The 15,516-nt window shown below is 46.6% G+C and overlaps 1 protein-coding gene across 4 annotated transcripts in view; it reads left to right on the top strand.

The window, feature by feature from the left end:
• Positions 1-15,516, top strand: part of LOC139369016 (filamin A, alpha (actin binding protein 280)) — a 74,257-nt gene that overhangs the window by 35,358 nt on the left and 23,383 nt on the right. For all 4 annotated transcript variants that reach the window (XM_071108589.1, XM_071108591.1, XM_071108588.1 and 1 more), the window contains exons 11-19: positions 3,149-3,275; positions 3,471-3,607; positions 5,019-5,215; positions 6,489-6,602; positions 12,238-12,381; positions 12,470-12,593; positions 13,860-14,020; positions 14,232-14,322; positions 14,545-14,832. In XM_071108589.1, the coding sequence (XP_070964690.1) occupies positions 3,149-3,275; positions 3,471-3,607; positions 5,019-5,215; positions 6,489-6,602; positions 12,238-12,381; positions 12,470-12,593; positions 13,860-14,020; positions 14,232-14,322; positions 14,545-14,832 (1,383 nt within the window). The remainder of the gene's footprint in view (positions 1-3,148; positions 3,276-3,470; positions 3,608-5,018; positions 5,216-6,488; positions 6,603-12,237; positions 12,382-12,469; positions 12,594-13,859; positions 14,021-14,231; positions 14,323-14,544; positions 14,833-15,516) is intronic.

Here is a 15,516-nt window from a genome sequence, read left to right as displayed (position 1 = left end):
AAGAGGTCCAGCGACAGTGGGTTTGTGCCCATAGGCGATGTTGTTGCCGGTGACGTCTGGTGAGGACCTGCATTACAACAGGCCTACAAGCCCTCAGTCCAGCCTCTCTGTTTATTGAGGACAGTCTGAGCACTGATGGAGGGATTGTGCCGTTAATTGTGTAACTCGGGCAGTTGTTGCCATCCTGTACCTGTCCCGCAGGTGTGATGTTCGGATGTACCGATCCTGTGCAGATGTTACACGTGGTCTGCCAATGAATCTTTCTTTTGGTGTTTTTCAGAGTCTGTAGAAAGGCCTCTTTAGTGTCCTAAGTTTTCATAACTGTGACCTCAATTGCCTACCGTCTATAAGCTGTTAGTGTCTTAACGACCGTTCCACAGGTGCATGTTCATTAATTGTTTATGGTTCATTGAACAAGCATGGAAAACAGTGTTTAAACCCTTTACCATGAAGATCTGTGAAGTTATTTGGATTTTTACGAAATATCTTTGAAAGACATGGACCCGAAAAAAGGACGTTTCTATTTTTTTGCTGAGTTTACATAAACAGTACCAGTCAAAAGTTTGGACATCGACTCATTCAGGGGGTTTTCAAGTGTTAAACAAATACATATATTTGAGATTCTTCAAAGTAGCCAAACTTTGCTTTGAACACTCTTGGCATTCTCTCAACCAGCTTCATAGGGAATGTTTTTCCAACAGTGTTGAAGGAGTTCCCGCATGCTGAGCACTTGTTGGCTGCTTTTCCTTCAATCTGAGGTCCAACTCATCCCAAGTCATCTCACTTGGGTTGAGGTCAGGTGATCGTGAAGGCCAGGTCATCTGATGCAGCACTCCATCACTCTCCTTCTTGGTCAAATAGCCCTTACACAGCCTGGAGGTGTGTTGGGTCATTGTCCTGTTGAAAATGATAGTCCCACTAAGGCCAAACCAGATGGGATGGTGTATCGCTGCAGAATGCTGTGGTAGTCATGCTGGTTAAGTGAGCCTTGAATTCTAAATAAATCACACTACCTCCATGTTTCACGGTGGGAACCACACATGCAGAGATCATCCACTCAGCTACTCTGCATCTCGAAGACACGGCAGTTGGAGCCGAAAATCTCCAATTTGCACTAATCAACCCAAATGACAGATTTACACCAGTCTGTCCACTACTCCTGTTTCTTGGCCCAAGCAACTCGCTTCTTAGTGGTGTCCTTCTTTGCAGCAATTCAACCATTTATTTTTTTATTTTTTTTTATTTCACCTTTATTTAACCAGGTAGGCTAGTTGAGAACAAGTTCTCATTTGCAACTGCGACCTGGCCAAGATAAGGCATAGCAGTGTGAACAGACAACACAGAGTTACACATGGAGTAAACAATTAACAAGTCAATAACACAGTAGAAAAAAGGGGAGTCTATATATACATTGTGTGCAAAAGGCATGAGAAGGTAGGCAAATAATTACAATTATGCAGATTAACACTGGAGTGATAAATGATCAGATGGTTATGTACAGGTAGAGATATTGGTGTGCAAAAGAGCAGAAAAATAAATAAATAAAAACAGTATGGGGATGAGGTAGGTGAAAATGGGTGGGCTATTTACCAATAGACTATGTACAGCTGCAGCGATCGGTTAGCTGCTCAGATAGCTGATGTTTGAAGTTGGTGAGGGAGATAAAAGTCTCCAACTTCAGCGATTTTTGCAATTCGTTCCAGTCACAGGCAGCAGAGAACTGGAACAAAAGGCGGCCAAATGAGGTGTTGGCTTTAGGGATGATCAGTGAGATACACCTGCTGGAGCGCGTGCTACGGATGGGTGTTGCCATCGTAACCAGTGAACTGAGATAAGGCGGAGCTTTACCTAGCATGGACTTGTAGATGACCTGGAGCCAGTGGGTCTGGCGACGAATATGTAGCGAGGGCCAGCCGACTAGAGCATACAAGTCGCAGTGGTGGGTGGTATAAGGTGCTTTAGTGACAAAACGGATGGCACTGTGATAAACTGCATCCAGTTTGCTGAGTAGAGTGTTGGAAGCAATTTTGTAGATGACATCGCCGAAGTCGAGGATCGGTAGGATAGTCAGTTTTACTAGGGTAAGTTTGGCGGCGTGAGTGAAGGAGGCTTTGTTGCGGAATAGAAAGCCGACTCTTGATTTGATTTTCGATTGGAGATGTTTGATATGGGTCTGGAAGGAGAGTTTAGAGTCTAGCCAGACACCTAGGTACTTATAGATGTCCACATATTCAAGGTCGGAACCATCCAGGGTGGTGATGCTGGTCAGGCGTGCGGGTGCAGGCAGCGAACGGTTGAAAAGCATGCATTTGGTTTTACTAGCGTTTAAGAGCAGTTGGAGGCCACGGAAGGAGTGCTGTATGGCATTGAAGCTCGTTTGGAGGTTAGATAGGCCTGCTTTCATGCAGTCACCTCTGAACAGTTGATGTCTGTTACTTGAACTCGGAAGCATTTATTTGGGCTGCAATTTGAGGTGCAGTTAACTCTAATGAACTTATCCTCTGCAGCAGAGGTAACTCTGGGTCTGTGGCAGTCCTCATGAGAGCCAGTTTCATCATAGCTCTTCCTGGTTTTTGCGACTGCACTTGAAGAAACTTTCAAAGTTCTTGGAATGTTCCATATTGACTGACCTTCATGTGTTAAAGTAATGATGGACAGTTGTTTCTCTTTGCTTATTTGAGCTGTTCTTGCCATAATATGGACTTGGTATTTTACCAAATAGGACTATCTTCTGTATACCCCTCTACCTTGTCACAACACAACTGATTGGCTCAAACACATTAAGAAGGAAAGCAATTCCACATTCACTTTTACCAAGACCACATGTTAATTGAAATGCATTACAGGTGACTACCTCATGATGCTGGTTGAGAGAATGCTGTCATCAAGGCAAAGGGACGCTAATTTGAAGAATCTGAGAACTTTTAAAATGTTTTATTTTAACTTCTTTTTGGTTACTACATTATTCCAAATGTGTTATCTTTTCATGTCTTCACTATTATTCAACAATGGAGAAAATAGTAAAAATAAAAACCCTCAAATGAGTAGGTGTAAACTTTTGACTGCTACTGTGTGTGTGTATATCTCTCTCTAACACACAGTGTGACTCAATTTTCTTAATGACCAAACTGACCCTGTGTGTGTGCAGAGGGTCTGGAGGAGCCCTGTAAGAGGAAGGATCTAGGAGACGGAGTGTTTGGGTTTGAGTACTACCCCACCACCCCCGGAACATACAGTATAACCATCACCTGGGGAGGACAACACATCCCCCGCAGGTACATTTACATTGTTAACCAGAGTGACATAGTCAGTGCATTCAACTAAGTCTAATAGGGAAAAGGACTGTAAGTCATTGCAGGTGAACTCTGGTAAATAACTGATCCTCTTTGCAACATGTTATGTGTCAACAACAATTAATAGTCATGAATAGAGAGCCTGGTGTAATGCTGTCATATCACTCCCTGTTGCAGCCCATTGGAGGTGAAGATTGGTTTGGAGGCGGGGCCACAGAAGGTGCGAGCATGGGGGCCCGGCCTGGAGAGCGGCATTGTGGGTAAATCTGCCGACTTCGTGGTCGAAGCTGTTGGAGAGAATGTGGGAACACTGGGTAAGTGTACACACACTTGTACGGCTAACTTTGTGGAGACACAATTCAGTCCCATTCAAAATCCTATTTTCCCTTACCCCTACTCTTACACCTACCCCTACTCTTACCCCTACCCCTACTCTTACCCCTACTCTTAACCTTAAATCTAGCTCCTAACCCTAAAATTAAACTTGGCTCCTAATAGAGGTCGACCGATTTATGATACCGATTGTTGGAGGACCAAAAACAAAACGATGCCGATATTTAAAAAAAAAAATATATTTTTAATGTTAACAATTACAACAATACTGAATTAACTTTATTTTAACTTAATATAATACATGTATTTATTTTTATAAATAATGAAAATGCTCAATTTGGTTTAAATAATGCGAAAACAGTGTTAAAGAAAGTAAACGTGAGGGCCTCCCGGGTGGCGCAGTGGTTAAGGGCGCTGTACTGCAGCGCCAGCTGTGCCATCAGAGTCCCTGGGTTCGCGCCCAGGCTCTGTCGTAACCGGCCGCGACCGGGAGGTCCGTGGGGCGACGCACAATTGGCCTAGCGTCGTCCGGGTTAGGGAGGGCTTGGTCGGTAGGGATGTCCTTGTCTCATCGCGCACCAGCGACTCCTGTGGCGGGCCGGGCGCAGTGCGCGCTAGCCAAGGTTGCAAGGTGCACGGTGTAGCCGCCAACACATTGGTGCGGCTGGCTTCTGGGTTGGATGCGCGCTGTGTTAAGAAGCAACCAATTATGGGTTGTGTATCGGAGGACGCATGACATTCAACCTTCGTCTCTCCTGAGCCCGAGCCCGTACGGGAGTTGTAGCAATGAGACAAGATTTGGATACCACGAAATTGGGGAGAAAAAGGGGTAAAATTCCCCCCAAAAAAGAAAGTAAACGTGCAATATGTAGGGTTAGGGTTAGGGGTTAGGGTTAGACACCGCATTGTTTATATGCAATGCAGGACAAGCTAGTTAACTTAGTAATATCATCAACTAGTGATTGTGAAGATGGATTGTTTTTTTAAAGTTTAATGCTAGCTAGCAACTTCCCTTGGCTCCTTGCTGCACTCGCGTAACAGGTGGTCTGCCACTCAGTCTCCTCGTGGAGTAACACTCGGTCTCCTCGTGGATCAATGTAATCGGCGTCCAGAAATGCAGATTACCGCTTTGTTATGACAACTTGAAATTGGTCCTGATTAATCGTACGACCTCCAGCTCCTAACCGTTAACGTAATTCTAACCTTAACCCTAAACCCCCAATAAATAGGATTTGACCTTGTGGGGACTAACAATGTCCCCAGTCGGTCAAATTTGTGTAAGTTTACTATGGGAGTTCTGGTCCCCACTATAATAGGTAAACACGTCCACACACAGAATCTGCGTGTCCACACACAGAATCTGCGTGTCCTCATCAGAAGGTCTGTGTCCAGGTTTCTCAGTGGAGGGTCCGTCCCAGGCGAAGATCGAGTGTGATGATAAGGGCGACGGGTCATGTGACGTGCGGTACTGGCCAATGGAAGCAGGAGAGTATGCGGTGCATGTGCTCTGTAACAACGAGGACATCCAGCACTCTCCCTTCATGGCTGAAATCACTGCTGCTGTAAACAAGGACTACTACCCTGATAAGGTATGTTAAATCACTGCTGCTGTAAACAAGGACTACTAAGGTATTTATTATGGATCCCCATTAGTTCCTGCCAAGGCAGCAGCTACTCTTCCTGGGGTTTATTATGGATCCCCATTAGTTCCTGCCAAGGCAGCAGCTACTCTTCCTGGGGTTTATTATGGATCCCCATTAGTTCCTGCCAAGGCAGCAGCTACTCTTCCTGGGGTTTATTATGGATCCCCATTAGTTCCTGCCAAGGCAGCAGCTACTCTTCCTGGGGTTTATTATGGATCCCCATTAGTTCCTGCCAAGGCAGCAGCTACTCTTCCTGGGGTTTATTATGGATCCCCATTAGTTCCTGCCCAAGGCAGCAGCTACTCTTCCTGGGGTTTATTATGGATCCCCATTAGTTCCTGCCCAAGGCAGCAGCTACTCTTCCTGGGGTTTATTATGGATCCCCATTAGTTCCTGCCAAGGCAGCAGCTACTCTTCCTGGGGTTTATTATGGATCCCCATTAGTTCCTGCCAAGGCAGCAGCTACTCTTCCTGGGGTCCCACAAAATTAAGGCAATTTGTACAATTTTAAAAACATGACAATACATTCACATATCTACAACACACTGTGTGTCCTCAGGCCCCTCCTCCACCACTACCACATATCTACAACACACTGTGTGCCCTCAGGCCCCTCCTCCACCACTACCACATATCTACAACACACTGTGTGCCCTCAGGCCCCTCCTCCACCACTACCACATATCTACAACACACTGTGTGGAGGGGCCTGAGGGCACACAGTGTTGTAGATATGTGGTGGAGGAGGGGCCTGAGGGCACACAGTGTGTTGTAGATATGTGGTGGAGGAGGGGCCTGAGGGCACACAGTGTGTTGTAGATATGTGGTGGAGGGGCCTGAGGGGCCTGAGGGCACACAGTGTGTTGTAGATATGTGGTGGAGGGGCCTGAGGGCACACAGTGTGAATCTGAATGTATTGTAATATTTTTTAAAATTCTTAACACAATGAAGAGGACTTTGTGGCTCCGGGGGGGGTGGCTCCTCAGGGGTGGGCCCCGGTGTGGCTCCCGGTGTGGTGGCTCGGCTCCCCAGGGGTGGGCCCCGGTGTGGCTCCCGGTGGGGTGGCTCGGCTCCCCAGGGGTGGGCCCCGGTGTGGCTCCCCAGGGGTAGTTAACCCTTCAGTGGCTCATCTCACCAGATTTTCTGTCTAACCCGGGGTTTTGAACCGGCAACCCTCCAGTTGCTAACCTGTTTGATGTGCTCTCTTTGCTGTGTCCAGGTGAAGGCGTATGGTCCAGGCCTACAGAGCAGTGGTCTTGCTGTGGGGAAACCCACTGAGTTCACTGTCGACGCCAAGCTGGGAGGGAATGCTGCCCTCAACATCCTGGCACAGGTACGTGTAGATAACACACTGGGGGTGATTTAATGTACATAGCTGGAGGTGGGCGTGTGGAGGTGGGCGTGTGGAGGTGGGCGTGTGGACGGTAGTGGAGGTGTCATTGTATTCGCTGAAGGACAGGCCAAACCAACTGAATGAGGCACAGCCGGTTTAACAATGATACTACGGGTTTCTCTCTTTCTACATGGCACATTCATTATTACTTACATTGGCAAAATATATATAAGTAAATGGTGGGACCAACATCAATAATAATAGTAGTAGTAGTGTACATGGGATTACCATCAACAATATTAATGAGAACCATAATACATTAAAGCAATGGGAGAAGACCAGTCTCATCCTGACTGAAGACGCATGACACGGTATGAAAAACACAACTACATGGGAAATATTATCGACATTACATTACACTTTTCACTGGCTGTCCCTCAGGTTGTGGCAGCAGGACACATATTTGGCTGCCAAAACTGCACATTTTGGATTTTCACCTAATAAATATTGGATTTATTTTGTTTCATTCTTTATTGCATGATAATTTTGGGAAAGACATTCTCTTAGGTCTGAGTATTTGTCAGTGTAATAGGAAATGCAGCCAGTGGTAGATGTCTACTGTTTGCACTCCATCTATAGGCCTGTTTAGTACCATGTCATTTATTGGGCCGTGATGCTTCATGGTTGGGTTCTGCTCTTCTCAGATGCACTGTGATTTTACTGAAGGCTATGAGAGACTCTGGGTTGAGGTCGGTGAGGAAGTAGTCTACAGTACTACTGCCAAGAGATGAGCTATATGTGTACCTACCAAAAGAGTCCCCTCTCAGCCTACCAGGCAGTTAACCCATTGTTCCTAGGCCGTCAGTGAAAATAAGAATTTGTTCTTAACTGACTTGCCTAGTTAAATAAAGGTAAAATTAAATAAAAAAATTTAAAAAATACCATTGACTATGTACAGACCCAGTGTTCCACAGAGCTGTAGGTGTACCTACTATAGGAGTCCCCCCTCAGCCTACCATTGACTATGTACAGACCCAGTGTTCCACAGAGCTGTAGGTGTACCTACTATAGGAGTCCCCCCTCAGCCTACCATTGACTATGTACAGACCCAGTGTTCCACAGAGCTGTAGGTGTACCTACTATAGGAGTCCCCCCTCAGCCTACCATTGACTATGTACAGACCCAGTGTTCCACAGAGCTGTAGGTGTACCTACCATAGGAGTCTCCACTCAGCCTACCATTGACTATGTACAGACCCAGTGTTCCACAGAGCTGTAGGTGTACCTACTATAGGAGTCCCCCCTCAGCCTACCATTGACTATGTACAGACCCAGTGTTCCACAGAGCTGTAGGTGTACCTACCATAGGAGTCTCCACTCAGCCTACCATTGACTATGTACAGACCCAGTGTTCCACAGAGCTGTAGGTGTACCTACTATAGGAGTCCCCCCTCAGCCTACCATTGACTATGTACAGACCCAGTGTTCCACAGAGCTGTAGGTGTACCTACTATAGGAGTCCCCCCTCAGCCTACCATTGACTATGTACAGACCCAGTGTTCCACAGAGCTGTAGGTGTACCTACCATAGGAGTCTCCACTCAGCCTACCATTGACTATGTACAGACCCAGTGTTCCACAGAGCTGTAGGTGTACCTACCAAAAGAGTCCCCTCTCAGCCTACCATTGACTATGTACAGACCCAGTGTTCCACAGAGCTGTAGGTGTACCTACCAAAAGAGTCCCCTCTCAGCCTACCATTGATTATGTACAGACCCAGTGTTCGACAGAGCTGTAGGTGTACCTACCATAGGAGTCCCCTCTCAGCCTACCATTGACTATGTACAGACCCAGTGTTCCACAGAGCTGTAGGTGTACCTACCATAGGAGTCTCCACTCAGCCTACCATTGACTATGTACAGACCCAGTGTTCCACAGAGCTGTAGGTGTACCTACCAAAAGAGTCCCCTCTCAGCCTACCATTGATTATGTACAGACCCAGTGTTCGACAGAGCTGTAGGTGTACCTACCATAGGAGTCCCCTCTCAGCCTACCATTGACTATGTACAGACCCAGTGTTCCACAGAGCTGTAGGTGTACCTACCATAGGAGTCTCCACTCAGCCTACCATTGACTATGTACAGACCCAGTGTTCCACAGAGCTGTAGGTGTACCTACCTAAAGAGTCCCCCTCTCAGTCTACCATTGACTATGTACAGACCCAGTGTTCCACAGAGCTGTAGGTGTACCTACCTAAAGAGTCCCCTCTCAGCCTACCATTGACTATGTACAGACCCAGTGTTCCACAGAGCTGTAGGTGTACCTACCAAAAGAGTCCCCTCTCAGCCTACCATTGACTATGTACAGACCCAGTGTTCCACAGAGCTGTAGGTGTACCTACCAAAAGAGTCCCCTCTCAGCCTACCATTGACTATGTACAGACCCAGTGTTCCACAGAGCTGTAGGTGTACCTACCAAAAGAGTCCCCTCTCAGCCTACCATTGACTATGTACAGACCCAGTGTTCCACAGAGCTGTAGGTGTACCTACCATAGGAGTCCCCTCTCAGCCTACCGTTGACTATGTACAGACCCAGTGTTCCACAGAGCTGTAGGTGTACCCACCAAAAGAGTCCCCTCTCAGCCTACCATTGACTATGTACAGACCCAGTGTTCCACAGAGCTGTAGGTGTACCTACCTAAAGAGTCCCCTCTCAGCCTACCATTGACTATGTACAGACCCAGTGTTCCACAGAGCTGTAGGTGTACCTACCATAGGAGTCCCCTCTCAGCCTACCGTTGACTATGTACAGACCCAGTGTTCCACAGAGCTGTAGGTGTACCCACCAAAAGAGTCCCCTCTCAGTCTACCATTGACTATGTACAGACCCAGTGTTCCACAGAGCTGTAGGTGTACCTACCATAGGAGTCCCCTCTCAGCCTACCATTGACTATGTACAGACCCAGTGTTCCACAGAGCTGTAGGTGTACCTACCATAGGAGTCCCCTCTCAGCCTACCATTGACTATGTACAGACCCAGTGTTCCACAGAGCTTCACGAGCTGTACTCCATAGTTGTTTCTGGGGGGGCATGTGGGGAGGGAAAGGTTGTTGCTTCCTGTCTGTATGTGGGGAGGGAAAGGTTGTTGCTTCCTGGTAGGTGTTTGTCCCCATTACTTAAGTGTCTTGTTCTTCTGCTGTTCTAGCATTCAGGTCTCCACAGACCAGTATGTTGCCTTGGGCCTGAAAGTGACTAATTTCCCCCTCTAGAATGGAGAAACTATCTTCATTGAAGTAGGGTGACTCTGAGGTGGGGAATGTATGTGGCACAGAGGAATATGTTTTTATCTGTCAAGATGGCCTCCTTGTTGATTTTTAACCAGAAAAATAATTATCCTGTTTTGATCAATTCGTTTGATTTAATTAGTTCAGATTTATACCATATTAGCATTCCCCCTGAGTCCCTGCCCTGTCTGATTCCTTTTAATTTAGTGGATGGTATGATTATCTCCCTATAACCTAGTGGACAGCCAGTGGAAACATCACCTCTGCACCATGTTTCCTGTAGTACTACAATATCAACATCATTAATTTCTTTCAGGAAGTCTGGGTTTCTGCTCCTTAGCCCAAAAGCAGAGGACTTCAACCCTTGTAAATTCCAACATGCAACGTAAAATGCAACTGTTTTTTTCTTTACCTTCAAAATCAGACAAACACACAATCCAACAAGAACTATTAAAATAGGATTTTTCAATTAACGTAAACTCTTATTATGCAAATGTGATTTGTTTATAATTTAAGATATAATTTGTGTCATGCCACTTGGGTGGGTGTAGTGCGGATGGTGGAGTTCTTGTGCTCATCTTACCATGCCCCTCGGCCTATCACGTGAGCATAGTAGACTCAGCATTTGTTTAATGTCACTCATTTTGTTGGTGGAGGCTGGGCCAGTTGCTCCCCTCACAGCCTGTGCGTAGCTCTGCCTGCTGGGCTGGGGGGGGTCCAGGGTGCTGGCCTGGGGGGGTCCAGGGTGCTGGCCTGGGGGGGGGGTCCAGGGTGCTGGTTTAAAGCGACGTCCTTGAGTCTTGGCGAGGATGGGGACTGTCTCCCTGTAGAGGTGTACATGGTCATAGAGACAGTCCAGATCAAGGATGGGGACCGTCTCCCTGTACAGGTGAACATGGTCATAGAGACAGTCCAGAACGAGGATGGGGACCGTCTCCCTGTACAGGTGAGCATGGTCATAGAGACAGTCCAGATCGTGGTGATCTAGCTGCTCCTGCAGCCTGTCCTCTGTCCTGTTTCTCTCCTGTAGCTCCTCTTAGTGTGGCCAGATCGTTATTACTCTTCTGCCTGTCTTTTTGGAGATCTCTCACCTTCTTTGTTAGATCAGCCAGCTCTCTCTCTCTCTCGTCCGTCTCTCTCTTGCTGAACTTCTTTCAGCTGTGTTGCAAGGTTGCTGTCCTGCTCTGTCCTCACCTTGGTTAGGAGCTCTAAGGTGTGGTTGTCTGGTTGCTGTTTGCTCATGCTCTCCCTCAGCAGGACCACCTCCCCCTCCAGTCTGGTGAACTCATCCCTCATGGCAGCCATGGTGGTGAGGAGGGCCTGAGCCTGCTCTGCACTGAGGGGTCGCTCTCCTCCTGGGGCGTGTCCTCCACTATGGTGGGAAGAGAGGTGTTGGATGTGCTTTTTTGGGTGGGGATAGTAGGGGTGAGGGTGGTGCTGGTGGAGTTTGTCTTGTGTGAGGGCATGTCACTGGTGTCCTCTCGCTCTGCTCTCTCCTTATTGGTCTGAAAGTCTGTTTCAAACAGCCTAATGTTACCTTGCACCATGACAGTCCCAGTCTTGTAGAGGTTGATTGTTATCGTGGTGCTGTCAGGGTCGTCTGTCTCTTTGACTTTCAGCTTCCTCCCATTACAGATTCCCTCTGTCTTTATGGATGGGTAGTGAGAGCAGACTGCTGAGCACCAGGCATTTGGCTGGTCAGTGAGGAAGATGAGATTACTCACGTCACCGTTTTTGTAAAGGTCTGCGAAAAGGGTTTCTGGCCTCCCCTGTAGTAGTTTCTGTTTAAAAGTTTTCCTCGTTGTGTCTTTTTTTGGCCTCTTTAGGGTAGAGAACAGATTCAGCGTTGGGGGAGTGGGGACATGGTGCCTGTAGGCTCTGCTGCTCTGTCCTGCTGCCCCGTTGCCATAGCAACCAGTTTCTTTCTGTCTGTTGCTAGCTAGCTCCTTTCTGGTTGACTCACTCAGTTTGGTCGTTTGTAGTTGTATTAACTCCCCTTGCTAGGTTTGTTCTAGCTTGTCTGCTGGCTAGCTTGTCTGCTGGCTAGGTCTTTGTGGTGTAGCTAGAGAACTTCTTAACTTAAGACGCAAAGTTTATTTTTTTTCTATTCTGAATGAAGAGTTGTTCATCACTTGTCTGGAATTCTTTTTCGATTAGTGTTTCTCATTCTAAAAACCAAAAAATATGAAATATATCAGGATCTCTGTTTCTGTCTCTCTCTAGGATGGTGAGGGTACTAAGTCTCTCTCTCTCTCTCTCTCTCTCTCTCTAGGATGGTGAGGGTACTAAGTCTCTCTCTCTCTCTCTCTCTCTAGGATGGTGAGGGTACTAAGTCTCTCTCTCTCTCTCTCTAGGATGGTGAGGGAACCCCAGTAGATGTTCAGGTGAAGGATAACGGTAATGGAACGTACACCTGCAGTTACACCCCCAAGAAACCCCTCAAACACACCGTCATGGCGTCCTGGGGCGGGGTCAACATACCGGACAGTCCCTTCAGGGTGAGCACCCATACAGAAGAAATGCTGAATGGGGACTTCAGCTTCACATACACTCTTCCTGACTGTTTTCTCGTGTGTGTGTGTGTAGATGACTATCGGGGCAGGCTGCCACCCTAACAAGGTGAAGGTGTCAGGTCCTGGTGTGGCTAAAACAGGGCTGAAGGCATTTGAACCAACATTCTTCACTGTGGACTGTGCTGAGGCGGGTCAAGGTAAGACTGTTGCACTACACCAGCCCAATTCTGATTCCCTTCCCCAAGTGTTTCTTTCATCTTTCGCTCCTCATGGATTTAAAAGGAATAAACTCGTATGGTGTCTGATGTGGAAGCTCCCTGTACTACTCGGAGTAGTGCTCAGACCATGTGCTGACTAGCTGGCAAGTCTCTTCACTGACATTTTGAACCTCTCCCTGACCCAGTCTGTAATACCAACAGTCCCTGTGCCCGAGAACGGCAAGGTAACCTGTCTAAATGACTACCGACCCGTAGCGCTCAAGTCTGTAGCCATGAAATGCTTTGAAAGGCTGGTCATGGCTCACATCAACAGCATCATCCTGGACCCGCTCCATTTCTCATAGAGCCCCAACAGATTAACAGATGACGCCATCTCTATTGCACTCCACACTGCCTTCTCCCACCTGGACAAAAGAAACACATACAGGACCAGTCCAAAGTTTGGACACCTAGTCATTCAAGTGTTTTTCTTAATTTTGTTACTATTTTCTACATTGTATAATAATAGTGAAGACATTAAAACTATAGAATAACACATGTGGAGTCATGTAGTAACCAAAAAAGTGTTAAACGAATCAAAATATATTTGAGATTTGTTAAAGTAGCCACCCTGTCTGGATGACAGCTGTGGACCTTCTTGGCATCAGATATGGAGAGTGTCGATTTCCTGAAATACATCTCTTCATGTTTATTCAACGTTATTAATATCTCAAAAGTACCCTTTTCAATTTGGTTAATTTTAGATATTGTTTGGAACAAAATACTCTTCTCAAACATGTCACATTTCCAGAGTGGGCTTTCTGGTACTTTTAACAATGTGACCCATTTTAAACAGAAATTGACATTGGTAAATGACAATCACAGCACACTAAAGTTTAAAGGATACTTTTGAGAGATTATTTTTGTTGATTTAAGTGAATGTGTGTTTCAGAATGTAGATGTACTCCATATGTAAGAGCACACTATGGAATATAATGATACCAAGAGGTCTATCATGTTAACAGGTCACAGGGTCTGAATTCATCTGGATAAAGTCAAGAGGTCGGACTACTTTCCCAATACGCTGTAAAAAGCATGTCAAACATTATTCCTCCGAATGAAGTTCCCATGTGAGAATTGCCAGAATTATCTGAATCCCAAAATATTTCATGCATACACTAAATCGGCCCGCTGTCTTCCGGTGCGATCCCACTTGTATCTTTGCCATGTCATTGTACAGCTGATATTTGTGTGTGTGCCCCCCAGGTGACATCAGTATCGGTATAAAGTGCTCTCCAGGCGTGGTGGGACCGGCGGAGGCAGACATCGACTTCGACATCATCAGGAACGACAACGACACGTTTACCGTTAAATACACCCCGCCAGGCGCTGGTAGTTACACTATCATGGTGCTGTTTGCTGACCAGGTGGGTAGAGTGTTTACGGTACTGTGGCTAACACTATCATGGTGCTGTTTGCTGACCAGGTGGGTAGAGTGTTTACGGTACTGTGGCTAACCCGTCATGGTGGTAGGAGTGTCTCTTTCCTCTCTGCGTTCCAGTTCTCCAGCTCCTGTTAATGTTGGCTGACTTCTTCCTTGATAGTGTGTCTGTGTGACACCACCTCTCTGTGTTCCAGACCATCCCCATGACTCCCATCAGGATCAAAGTTGACCCGTCACACGACGCCAGCAAGGTCAAGGCTGAGGGACCTGGACTCAACCGCAGTGGTGAGACACGAACACACGCTAAACACTCAAAAGCTATGAAAGTCAGCCTTCACATACACGATACCAATAATGAATCCTTTCTTGGTTTCCTCCCTCCTCCCCTCCCTCCAGGTGTGGGGTTGACCAAGCCAACCCACTTCACAGTACTCACCTTTTCATCCACCAGAGATAACTAACCCTTTCCTGTTCCATGGCCTCTCTCCCCTCTTTTCTCTCGTCTAGGTGTGGAGTTGACCAAGCCAACCCACTTCACAGTAAACACCAAGGCTGCAGGTAAAGCCAAGCTGGACGCTGTGTTCTCCGGCCCGGCTAAAGGAGAGGCTGTTAAGGACTTTGAGATCATTAACAACCATGACAACACTCACACGGTCAAGTACACCCCCATCCAGCAGGGGCCTCTGGGAGTGGCCGTCACCTACGGAGGAGATTCTATTCCCAAGAGCCCCTTCTCCATCCCTGTGGCTCCAAGCCTCGACCTCAGCAAGATACAAGTTGATGGACTGGGAGACAGTATGTACAAGAACCACTACAGTATATAGTATAGATAGTGATATAGGATCTGTAGTGTGTAGATGGTGATATAGGATCTATATTGTGTAGATGGTGCTGTAGTATAGATGGTGATATAGGATCTAGTGTGTAGATAGTGATATAGGATCTGTAGTATAGATAGTGATATAGGATCTGTAGTGTAGATAGTGATATAGGATCTGTAGTGTGTAGATGGTACTGTAGTATAGATAGTTATATAGGAAATGGCCAGAAACAACTTTCTTCTGAAACTCGTCAGTCTATTTAATGAAGCTGCCAGTTGAGGATTTGTGAGGTGTCTGTTTCTCAAACTAGACACTCTAACATAATTGTCCTCTTGCTTAGTTGTGCACCAGGGTCTTCCACTCTTTCTATTCTGGTTAGAGCCAGTGTTTGCTGTTCTGTGAAGGGAGTAGTACACAGCGTTGTACGAGATCTTCAGTTTCTTGGCAATTTCTCGCATGGAGTAGCCTTCATTTCTCAGAACAAGAATACTGACTGACGAGTTTCAGAAAGAAAGTTATTTCTGGTCATTTTGAGCCTGTAATCGAACCCACAAATGCTGATGGTCCAGATACTCTAGTCTAAAGAAGGCCAGTTTAATTGCTTCTTTAATCAGAACAACAGTTTTCAGCTGTGCTAACATAATTGAAAAAGGGTTTT

This window comes from Oncorhynchus clarkii, chromosome 16 (genome assembly GCF_045791955.1).
Source record: "Oncorhynchus clarkii lewisi isolate Uvic-CL-2024 chromosome 16, UVic_Ocla_1.0, whole genome shotgun sequence".
Lineage (NCBI taxonomy): Eukaryota > Metazoa > Chordata > Actinopteri > Salmoniformes > Salmonidae > Oncorhynchus > Oncorhynchus clarkii.
Note: the sequence above shows the minus strand (reverse complement) of the source record. Positions and strands in the feature narration are given on the sequence as shown.